General features: G+C 44.8%; 1 protein-coding gene across 1 annotated transcript in view; it reads right to left on the bottom strand.

Moving 5' to 3' along the window:
• znf385c (zinc finger protein 385C) overlaps window positions 1-5,560 on the bottom strand; it is a 51,465-nt gene extending 45,905 nt beyond the window's left edge. Inside the window, exon 1 of the mRNA XM_069676258.1 lies at window positions 5,146-5,560. Within this exon, the coding sequence (XP_069532359.1) occupies window positions 5,146-5,155 (10 nt within the window). The 5' untranslated portion in view covers window positions 5,156-5,560. The remainder of the gene's footprint in view (window positions 1-5,145) is intronic.
• Window positions 5,561-12,325: the final 6,765 nt, after the last annotated feature.

Raw genomic sequence — 12,325 nt, 5'->3', positions numbered from 1 at the left:
AAACGTTGGAAAGACTTTTATTTTGAAAGATTTTGATGTGTGTTTAAGTAACCTGTGTAAGTCAGTTAAATTAAGCCAGTTGAATCTGCCAACACGGCTCCAATCCACATGGTAAATAGCACAGAGGCAATGTGGGAAGTAAATATATAATGTTCTAACTGAAAACTGTTTTATGTTCTTAAACTGTGAAAACCAATAAAATAGTGACAGTTTGAATTTTGTCTGTTACAGTTGGTGTATAAAGATGTAAAGAGCAACATGAAACAGTGAGTAAAGCTCACTTCCAGTTAAGTCATCTTTTTGCATGCAAGAGTTCAGCTAGCTGGAAAGCCGCAGCTCCTCTGCTGTAGTGAAGACTACTGTATATATACAGCTCCAGACAAAATGAAGAGGCCACTCCAAATGTTCCTTAAATCAGAGTCTCTCTCTGTATGTCATGGTTAGCCCAGTCCAGATCTGAACCCCACTGAAAACAACAGCTGCATGAACGCTGTGATTAAAAACCAGCTTTTTCCACCAAACATTGATTTGTGAAATAAAACATGAATATTCTGTTGTTTAAAAATGAACATGAACTTGTTTTCTTTGCTTTATTCGAGGTCTGAAAAACACCATTTGGTTTTCTTAACCAGTCGTCAGTTCCTACAAATAAAAGACCTAAATGAGATTTGGGGGTAATGAGAAATGTTGTTTACCATAAAACAACAACACAAGCCTTTAAATAGTCGGACCAGAGAAGAACTTATTTTCAGCAGTGATCTCTTAATTCTTTCTGGAGCTGTGCTTAACATCAACATTGGTGTTATTCAGGTCACTTTCCCTGTTATTTGAATGCAGGAATAAAACCCGAACACAAAAATAATTGAGTAAATAAAAGATAAATGTCTGTCGGGGTCAGTTCTGTCTCTGGAGTCAGATCGAGGCCTTCATCTATATTTATCAGAGTCCTCCACCTTGGACCATAGACTGTATGAAAAGATGGACGACATGACAGCTCTCTAAAAGTGAAACCAAAACATTTCGGGCGCCCCCTGCTGACTGGCTGCAGTATAGGTCATAAAGCCCGCCTCCTCCATGTTAACAGATGGGACATGAGTCAAACTATAAAATCAAAATACACGTCCGAAAATTGTTTCTCAAACATGGTTTCTGTCATTATAGCTAGTTATTGTCATGCTGATTAACGTCCAAGTCCTCATTTTCCTGACAAGTTTATTTTTAATTAGTTATTTGATGCTGTCAAAATGATGATTGACAGCTCTGTTGACAAATTCGGCTCCTGCAGCCGATCAGTTCCGGGTGAGCAGAGCGGAGGACGATCCGCGAATGGAAACATCACTAAAACAATCACTACAGTCATTGAAGTTTCCATACCTGTGAACGTTAACCTCAGACCAACACAGAGAAGCTGTTCTGCTGTTAAACACGCCGGTGTGCGGGATCCTTGCGTTTTTTTTCGGTAAGTTAAGTGTGTGTTTGGCTATGACCGCGTCACTCACCGATCTCTACTGTACAGACTCTGGCTCCATATGAGTCACCATCGCAAGATGGCAGCACCTATCACAGGGGGTATTTTGGCATCAATTTCATACAATGGGAGCGGATGGAGACGCGTTGTCCATCTATATATACAGTCATTGGGTGGGACTCACAAAGAACAGGTAAAAAAGGACCAAGTCCAAGCAGTGTTCTTCTTTGTCAAAATCGGGCACCTTCATTACCCACAATGCAACTCTTACAGTCCGGTTGGAGATCCTGGTGTTAATGTAGCCTAGCTAGCTTTGTGATTCGAAGCTGGTTAAAGAAACCTGGTTAACTCACTTCTTTAAGTCCACAACTCTACATCCTTTAAATGTTCTTCTTCCCAGAAATGCATCAGACTTTTTCTCTCCCCAAGACCTGAGCTCTGCTTTAACGTGACGAAATCCTGCAGAGAGAAATCCATCAGGGACGAGTCAGATGTTCATATTTTCCCACTATATCCTCAAAACGAGAGCGTGCACGCTGTATTATAAACAGAAGGTGTGACTCATGCTCGATTACCGGCTCTTCTTCACAAAACGTCTCCTGAACAGCTCCGAACATCAGGAGGTAGACGACAAAATACAACATCAGAATCCTTCTTTAAACTCGTATCAGCTCCCGGGCTGATCTCTTCAGGGAAACATAAAAAGAGATCAAGACTAGTTGCCAGAGCAAGGCCAGAAAGAAAGTGGAGTGCTCACACGTCCCATTGTTACCTGAAAGCAACGGCTGACTGGCACATTAAGGTGAAAGAGAGGCACACGCACAGATCGACTGCAGCTGGACAGAGCTTTAAACCACAGGGACGACATATAAAATGCAGCTGGATGAGAAACAATAAATGTGAAATAATATGTGGTACAGTTTGTGGTGGCAGCAGACATTCCTTTCATACTCACAGGAGCCTTTAAGAGATGACACGGAGTAATAGAAGCTGAGGTAATGAAAAATAAAAAAGCCAGCTTGACTACAGATTTGTCATTTGAGGTGGGGAGTTTGTTGAGCTAATAGAGCAGTGGGTTATTTGTCTCAGCTGTGTGTGTGTGTGTGTGTGTGTGTGAGAGAGAGAGAGCAGGTAGGGAAGGGCTGAGCAGGAGCTGGAGGGCTGCCACCTTCATCCCTGTGGCCCACGAGGGATGAAGAAAGAGACAGGAGGCTCAGGGAGTCCATCCATCATAATGTCTCTCACGCTCTGCTTATGCACACACACACACACGCACTCACGCACGCACACACACATTCCGTCAGTCCAGACCGAAGCCCACAGCTGCTTTAACTAAAAACACAAAAAGCAAAAACACACACAGGAGGAGAGAAGAGGACGGCTCGATGGGAAGTTGACCAAAGCCTTCAGTTAAAAAGCGCTGCCTTTAACTAACCCCATCATTTATGCCCCCTCCACCTGCACGACCACTTCAAACACACATGCGCTCCGGCCCCCCCGCTGCTCGGGAACCCCGCCGGCCTCAACACATTAAAGCGGGAGCCAAGGCCAAGTGGACGCACACATCTCAAGGTCAAGTCCTGCCCGTACGTTAAGCTCTATCTTTGGGAACGGAAACAAACCGTACCTCTAATTTTCCAGTCAATCTCTCCCAGCCCCTCCTTTAAGGAGTGCCCCCACCCGATTAAATGGCCAGACTGTAACCCTTACCCCCCGTAATTAGCCCTGATCAAGCTAGGGACCCTGTTTAGCTCAGATTAGCCCTGCTTCCCATGCATTCCCAACCCCCCCAACAAAGATCCCGCAGATAAAAAAGCAGTAGAAGAGGAAGAATGGCACCCACTCCCAGAGGGCCAGGCCTGTAATCAGGCCTCCCACAGCCCCGCAACCTGTCTCCTGCCTGCGGGGGACAGCAGGGGAGGCGGGGGGGTTGTGGATGGATGGGTGAAGTGAGGCAAGGTCGAAAAACCAACCACAAGCTATTTTTCCTCCTCGACTCTTTCCCGGTAATACTGATAAGAAACTGAGCTGCGTCTAAGAAGGCATCATGGTCGTCAAGTACCAGCGTCAAGAGGAGGACATTTTGGTCAAAGCTGAATTCTTTGGTGCCGTGTGATCATCACCGGTGGAAGCATCAGGAGGTGGCGTTTGTGAGGAGAAGTAAATATCTGGAGAAATGCTAATGTGGCATCCATTTGCATGAGTCATTGGCCTGTGCGCCGAAGCCATTTTAAGAGCAGCGAGATCTCAAATAACCCCACACTTACAGCAAGATCCATCAAATCCAGAGGCCCGGCGTGCCCGTGTGCGTGAGTGTATAACCTTTACAAATCAGTAAACAAGACTAGCAGTGTATCCTCTTTGCTTCTGTGTAATAATCTCATCCTTTCACGTTCACGCGCTCCTCCGACTTCCATCTTTTCGCCTGTGAAATGGAATAAACGGCTCAGAGCTCAAAGCGCCCGGAGGAACGCTGATGTGGAGGAATAGTTGCATTTTGGTCGGAGAGAGGAAGGGAAGGTTAAGCAACGGCTATAAATCAGTGTTTAAGGGTTAAGCATGGGAGCAGAGCAGGGCAGGTCCATCACTCAGCTCAGCCCACACATGAAATCTGAACCTTTATTCTCCCGTAGAATCAGAGTGAAGACGGAGCTCAATGTGCAAGTGAAGCACAGAAGTTCTCTAATCTGGATTCATTAGGTTGTTTTTTTTCCATCAGCAGCTTTAATACCAAATCTAATCAAATAAAGTCAAGAACATGTTTCCATTCTACTCTTATAAGTCAAGGAAAGGTCAGACATTTTAATCATAACAACAAATGAGCAATTAATCATCTGAATCATCAAGGGGGGAATCTGACATTAAATGTTAACTGATTATTTTAAGCAGATCTTTTATATTATAAAGATAAATCCTACAAAAAACACTGCACGAGACGTTCCTGATCAGTGATCCTGCGCGCGTAACCTCCCATAACCCCCCTCTTCACACCGTCAAATCAATTCCGCCTTACAAATAGCCAATCATTCCAGCGAAATCAATTTATATCAAAAATCTATTCGCTGTTTTTTTCTGATCAAGATGATCGTTCATTTTCATTAAGACGCTGACAGACTCACAGTTTGAGGGGCATGCAGGTCAGACCTCTGTGGGCCTGGATATTTCCTCACTCTTTCAGACTTTCAAAATAAAAGAAAAAACACATTTTTATCATTATTAATCTACCGTAGCATTTTATTTCTCTTCCTTAATATAAGAACAAAGTTCCAGCTGTGGATCGTAAGGAATGAGGAATTTGAGGTGTCCGTAACTCCGCACCAGTCATGTTTGCATTCGGGGATCTATTTGAAGCTCCATATAACTTGATCGAGACACTTCCAATCCTGCTGCCATTACAGTGACCATAAACGTGTTAACGACAATATGATCGAGGCTGCTGATAAATTCCACATGAAACTCCACCATAAAACACAAATCAGCGCGCGCGCGCGTTTATTTACTCCATCAGTTTCAGCAGATTCATTCTAATATTTCTCACTCAAAGATCATTTTATATCACAGCCCTTCAACGTCAGTCGTCACATTTCTGGCACCTTCCACAAATTAGTGACACGTTTTCCTCCCGACAGCGCAGCCACATCATCACCCTTAAAGTGCTGAAGGTGTTTAACACTCACCGATCAACATGGTGAGTCCAGGACCGAATCCGCGTCTCTCCAGCTCGGCTCGTTTCCCCGTGCGTAAAAACGCTACAATTTTACGCACTTTTATCCCCACGGAGAGATCACATACGCCACGCACATGCAGGTGCGATCCGGATTCACGTCCTGTAGTTTGAAAAAGCCTCGAAATGTGTCAGAACCGACCCCGACTGACTTATCCCCTCCTCTCTCTTGTCTCTGTGATGATGACAACTCTTTATTTACTGTATCCTTTTTTCCTCCTCCGTCTTTGGTGACCGATCCCCGAGAAATCTCAGATCCGACTGATGCGCGTTATCCTCAGTTAAAATCCTCTTGCTCGTGCTGCTGCTCCGCATGGCCTGAAGGAGGCGAGGAATTGGGCTGTTGGAGAGGGGCTGGGTGTAATTGCCTGTTCCTTCTCTCTCTCTCTCTCTCCCTCTCGCTCTCTCCTTTCTGCTCTCTAGCTCTCTCAGTTTGTCATCTTCCTCTCTGTAGTCCTACCTCTTTCTCTCTCCTCCTCCTCTCCGTGAACACCTTTTAACTTGACAGGCATGCACAGATGGGGAGATCTTTCATAGATTTGTACAGCTTCCTGTCAAAGTTAGTCTTTCAGGTCAGCACTGTAACTACTTTGTTTGAACCCAATCTGTCCATGCAGCCGTAGAGGAGAGTGGAAGGAGAAAAAAACACGGGCAGGAGGAGGCACTGAGAAGATGTGAGTGGCAGAAGTACTGTAAACATAAAGACAAAAAGAAGAATATTGTCTGAGACAGGTTTCCATTCGTGCTCTCGTAAGGATGATTTGTGTGCACTTGTCACGGCAGCTGCCTCGTGTGCGCGCCACAGTGTGAGCGAGAGCGACGTGAGAGCGGCTGCGAGTGATGCTTTCTCACAGCCATCTCTCTCGCCAGTCTGCTCCTCCTTTGTGTCTCTTCTTGTCGATGCATCATTTGGTGAAGCTGACACATATTCGGGGACTCGGAATTGGCTCGAGAGCACAGAGAGCCTGCTCGTATTAAATTTCTGTTTGTTGGAATGGTGTGTGTGTGTGTGTGTGTGTGTGTGTGTGTGTGTGGAAGCATAGATTGTGTGTTGAAGAGCCTTAGTGCAATGCTAAGCTGTCCTGGAGCGACGCCAAAGCTCATCTCCCAGGGTGCTATCAGGAACTTAATTACAGCATTAAATTGCTCCCTCTCCGCCTTTTCTCCCGCTCTCAGTTCACTTCCCCTTCTTTTCTTTTCCCTGCTCTCTCTCTTTCTCCATGTGTATCCATCTTATCTTACAATAGCTTCTCTCTCTCTCTCTCTTCCCATCACTTTTTTCCTCCTTCTTGCACTTGCCGGTTTGGCAGAAACGTCTGCTGGGGCTGCATGTGATCGTTGCAGTAAGTCCTTCAAAATGTGTCTTAATTGTTCCTGACATCCACTCTTCAACTCAAAATAATAGAGGGTTAATCTGATGTCTCTATTAAGCATTTAGACTTCCATATTTCTGCTGTTATTAATCAGTTCATAAGGCTGTTTCTCAGTCAGTTCCACAGTGTGAAAACAGAGCATGCAGCGGTAGAGATCACATCCCGAATGGAGACTTTCCTTTAAACATGAAGTATTGCCTCTGACAGGGTGCTATGTGGGGTGTGAACTACCTTTCCCCTCTGATACAGCTTTCCGTTTCCTTACAACTCGCTGTGGCAGCAGTGGACCCAGAGACTTTCCCCCGGGGGCAGAGAGGAGGACACAGGGGCAGCTGGGTTCTCCCGCTGCCTCATGCCAACCATCAGCTCGGCTGGCTGGCAGGCCGGAGCGGCGGCTAATTAGAAACGCGGGAACGTTTCCAAGCTTTACATCAGTCAGCTGCAGCCAACATGATTTGTGTGAAGCCTGTGTGTTGTTTATGTTAAAAGATGGTAACTGTGTGGAAATGGTTACATCTCTCAGTAGGGGAAGTTTACGGTCCATATTAGCGCTCAGCATGGTTAATTTAAGAACACTTACCACTTACTAATGCTGGCTTGTTTTCTTTAAACATAACAAGGAAACCTTAAAGGGCCAGTTCGCCGATTTCAACCTCAGTCCTTTCATGCTATTATGGGGAGCTAATGCCATTATGGTAGGAAAAAAATGCATTTTCTCTCTGTGTCTTTGGAGGACGCTATTCGCTTCTCCAATGGGCGCTGGAAAACCTCCAGGGAGCTCGCTAAACCACACTTCCTCAATCTAGGACCCCCGCCTCCAATGTCATGCCCCTTTAAAAATCGTCAGGTTTGAAATGTAGACTGCAGACCTGAATGGGCGAAACCACGAGCTGTTTGTACAACTTTCTCCACAGCTATGGCGCCAATTTGAAATATTATTGCTTCTATCGATTAGAACACCAGCTCTGGCTGACAGTGGCTTTTTCCAGGGGAGAATTGCTCCTTTAATCGATATATTTGCAAAATGTGATGCTGAATAAATACAGAAACTGATTTTCCCTACAATATCTTGCTCTTGCAATACCACATGTGTAGCAGCTAGAGTGTGGCTGAACCCTTTATGGATATACACTGAACAAAAATATAAACGCAACACTTTTGTTTTTGCTCCCATTTTTCACGAGCTGAACTCAAAGATCTAAGACTTTTTCTATGTACACAAAAGGCCTATTTCTCTCAAATATTGTTCACAAATTTGTCTAAATCTGTGTTAGTGAGCACTTCTCCTTTGCCGAGATAATCCATCCACCTCACAGGCGTGGCATATCAAGATGCTAATTAGACAGCATGATTATTGCACAGGTGTGCCTTAGGCTGGCCACAATAAAAGGCCACTCTAAAATGTGCAGTTTTATCACACAGCACAATGCCACAGATGTCGCTAGTTTTGAGGGAGCGTGCAATTGGCATTCTGACTGCAGGAATGTCCACCAGAGCTGTTGCCCGTGAATTGAATGTTCATTTCTCTACCATAAGCCGCCTCCAAAGGCGTTTCAGAGAATTTGGCAGTACATCCAACCGGCCTCACAACCGCAGACCACGTGTAACCACACCAGCCCAGGACCTCCACATCCAGCATCTTCACCTCCAAGATCGTCTGAGACCAGCCACCCAGACAGCTGCTGCAACAATTGGTTTGCATAACCAAAGAATTTCTGCACAAACTGTCAGAAACCGTCTCAGGGAAGCTCATCTGCATGCTCGTCGTCCTCATCGGGGTCTCGACCTGACTGCAGTTCGTTGTCGTAACCGACTTGAGTGGGCAAATGCTCACATTCGATGGCGTCTGGCACTTTGGAGAGGTGTTCTCTTCACGGATGAATCCCGGGTTTCACTGTACAGGGCAGATGGCAGACAGCGTGTATGGCGCCGTGTGGGTGAGCGGTTTGCTGATGTCAACGCTGTGAATCGAGTGGCCCATGGTGGCGGTGGGGTTATGGTATGGGCAGGCGTATGTTATGGACAACGAACACAGGTGCATTTTATTGATGGCATTTTGAATGCACAGAGATCCCGTGACGAGATCCTGAGGCCCATTGTTGTGCCCTTCATCCACGACCATCACCTCATGTTGCAGCATGATAATGCAAGGCCCCATGTTGCAAGGACCTGTACACAATTCCTGGAAGCTGAAAACATCCCAGTTCTTGCATGGCCAGCATACTCACCGGACATGTCACCCATTGAGCATGTTTGGGATGCTCTGGATCGGCGTGTACGACAGCGTGTTCCAGTTCCTGCCAATATCCAGCAGCTTCGCAGCCATTGAAGAGGAGTGGACCAACATCCCACAGGCCACAATCAACAACCTGATCAACTCTATGGGAAGGAGATGTGTTGCACTGCGTGAGGCAAATGGTGGTCGCACCAGATACTGACTGGTTTTCTGACCCCCCCCGGACCCCCCCAATACAGTAAAACTGCACATTTTAGAGTGGCCTTTTATTGTGGCCAGCCTAAGGCACACCTGTGCAATAATCATGCTGTCTAATCAGCATCTTGATATGCCACACCTGTGAGGTGGATGGATTATCTCTGCAAAGGAGAAGTGCTCACTAACACAGATTTAGACAAATTTGTGAACAATATTTGAGAGAAATAGGCCTTTTGTGTACATAGAAAAAGTCTCAGATCTTTGAGTTCAGCTGATGAAAAATGGGAGCAAAAACAAAAGTGTTGCGTTTATATTTTTGTTCAGTGTATTTATGAGCCCTTTGCGTTGGTTAATGTTTGGAAAATATCAAGCTCTTGTTTTATGCTTAAAAAGTATCTTAAAGGACAAGCCGCAACATTTTCACTCCATTAACATTAAACCCAAACCACAATCTTCCTTTAACCTTAAACCCAAAGTACTTTTGCCGTTTAAACTCGGCCCCTCGTGGAACTCAAGATGCAGATGCCAGTCTCCTCTCAGGGATCTACGACTCATGTGTAGTGCACAAATGTAGAGGAGAAAATGCTTCCCGGGCAGCCATTGCTGTCGTACTGAATCTTAAAATTGTATTCCTTTTAAAACAACTACAGCAAGTTATTGGTTATTATATGTCTTCACCAAATGGCTCCCCCTCCAGTGAATAAGTAACCTTTAGTTTTTTTTCAGGTGTCAAGGATTGGAATAACTGAATATCTCTGACTCATTCTGGCTACCACTTCAAATGTTTATCAAAATGAATTATGATGAAAAATCTCAGCAACTCTGGGAGAATTTTAGTTTCTGAGAAACATGCCTTCTCACTGTGAATAAGTATTATTTCATAAAATGTGATTGTCCCTGGTGGTATCTGTTTTGACCTTAAATACTACTACAACTAATAAATGCTTCTACGTGATATTTGTCCTCATGTGAATCTGGAGTTCACACTGTTGGACTTTGTTAATACATACTAATGATATTTACCGAGTTGCCCAGAGCCCAGTCTCTATGGTGCTGAGTGACGGACCCTGGAGAGAAGAGAAGGTCAAGCTGTCACACTCGAGTCTAATGAAACTGTGTTGTCTTAGGAAAACTCTCTCTGCACTTTCCAGGCTTGCTGTAGTTCCGTCTTGTTGAGAATCAGCCTCCGAGGCTGGAAAAAACACAGACATTTCTGGGTGTGTTTGTGGGCATGCAAGACTAAATTAAATTTAAACGATCATATGGGGAATTGTGGTGATTATGTCTGCAAACATAAACATGATTCAGCGCTGAATTTCAACACTAGGATTTTGTACAGAGGTGTTGAATCTGTACTGATGTCTGTTTACACTGTCTAAAGAAGCTACAGAAGAGGTGATTATTATGCAGTGTGTGTTCGCTGTTGCATGCCGGCGCTGTCACCGAGGTGGGCCGGGTTGATTCAGGGTGGACCTGCTGTGGTAGAGAGCGGCGGTGGGTGGTGGGTGCTCCGGGACAGTGTGACAGCGAGGGTACGACACCTGAGCGGAGGGAGGAAGAGGAGTCATAAAATATGGAGATGGCTGCTGTCAACGGAGAAGACGACAAAGTTAAGCAACATCTGGGAGTTCTCCCGCCGACAGCCCCTCCCTTCTTTTTTTGCATTAGTCATTAAGAGATGGCAACACACCCAGTGAAAGCTGGAACTGATGTGAAGTTAATCTTTCTGTCTCTCAGGAGCAGCTTGATCAATACCTTTCAAGTTGGACAGCCCCCATAATGTCCACCTTTTTGTTTTCCAATATGCGGCGGGCAAACGAGAGCGCGGTGAGAGTCACACAGCTGTTTTTAGGAGTCGTTTGGTTTGCTGAACATGACACTCCTCTGAGTTAATAGATATTGATGCAAAGCAGTAGATTATCTTCTTTATTCTGGTGGTAAACATTATACAGATGTGACAGTTCACAGAATTGTACGGCTGCTCCCTAAATCTTGATGATTCAAATAGTAAGTCAAGACCAGGAGTCGACTTACATTTTACATTAAATATATCTGGGAATATCTGTAGCTACTTTTTGTACAGAAGCAACAGCATGACAGGGTGTTAACTTCAAGGATTCTCAAAATTATCTTTCAGTGTAGCTACGTCATTCACAAGATTTTTACTGGTAGCCGAATTATCCACAGAGGTGTGCTTCTCTCTAAAGCTAAGCTAACCGGTGGTTAAAATAGCCTAAAACACTGAATAAAGCTCTTACGTTAAAAATCAGTGTTACTCAGATGCTCTTTGGTGGCTACCTCACGTCACAACGGGCTATGAGCTGAGCTGCCTCTAGCTTGTTTCTACCCTTCAGCGTACATCATTCACAAGATTTTTACCGGTGGCCGAATTATCCGCAGAGGTGTCCTTCTCTCTAAAACTAAGCTAACCGGTGGTTAAAATGAGTTAAAACACTGAATAAAGCTCTTACGTTAAAAATCAGTGTTACTTAGATGCTCTTTGGTGGCTACATCGCGCCACAATGGGCTATGAGCTGAGCTGCTGCTAGCTTGTTTTGCGTAGCTTTTACTGGGATTCTAAATAACAAAGAGGTCTACCCCTCTCATAAACATATGGACAAGGTACTGCAAAGTGGAAAAAAACTATGAATAAAGCAATTTAATGTGAAAATATATTTTTCAGACACCATTTTCGATGGGCTTTGGGGGATGCGCACCAAACTGCAGCTAACTTTAGCTTTGTAGCTACCTAAAATCCTTCACCCAGGTGAATGGCTGCACTGACATGATATGAAAGATTAAAGTAATTAAAAAGTAATTGACTTTTTTTAATGACCGGATGCCAGAAAAAAACTCAAATAAACAAGCATCTTACAAACATTCTGGGTTAGGTGCAGCCGTAGCGCCCGGTTTTCATCACAAATACACAGAAACATGCACACAGCCAGGCTTTATAAGCTTAGGCTTTATAGTATAGGAACTTGTGACAAATGCAAATGTGTTTGAAAGTGGTGTTTTCTGATCCCAGCTACATGCGACAGCGTAATGACTGGCAGGCTAATTTATGAACAAGCAAAGATGGAAGCTAGCCGGGCCTCGCACTCCGCCGTTCCGAGCCAGCGGCCTCCTCAATTAGAGCTCGCTCTGCCAACCTGCTGCCGAGGACGACGAGGTAATGACTGACAGCAGCAAACAGCCATCTCTCTCTCTCTCTCGCTCTCTCTCTCTCTCTTTCTCTGTACAAACAATTTTCATTTCTCGAACCCTCAGTCTCTCTCTAAACTAAAAGCTTAGTCTCTCTAACCCAGCAGCTCTCTCTTTCTTTC

The sequence above is a fragment of the Semicossyphus pulcher genome, unplaced genomic scaffold (assembly GCF_022749685.1).
Source record: "Semicossyphus pulcher isolate SPU_LCO1_2020_fin unplaced genomic scaffold, fSemPul1.0.p SCAF_25, whole genome shotgun sequence".
Lineage (NCBI taxonomy): Eukaryota > Metazoa > Chordata > Actinopteri > Labriformes > Labridae > Semicossyphus > Semicossyphus pulcher.
This window is presented reverse-complemented; position numbering and strand designations above follow the sequence as displayed.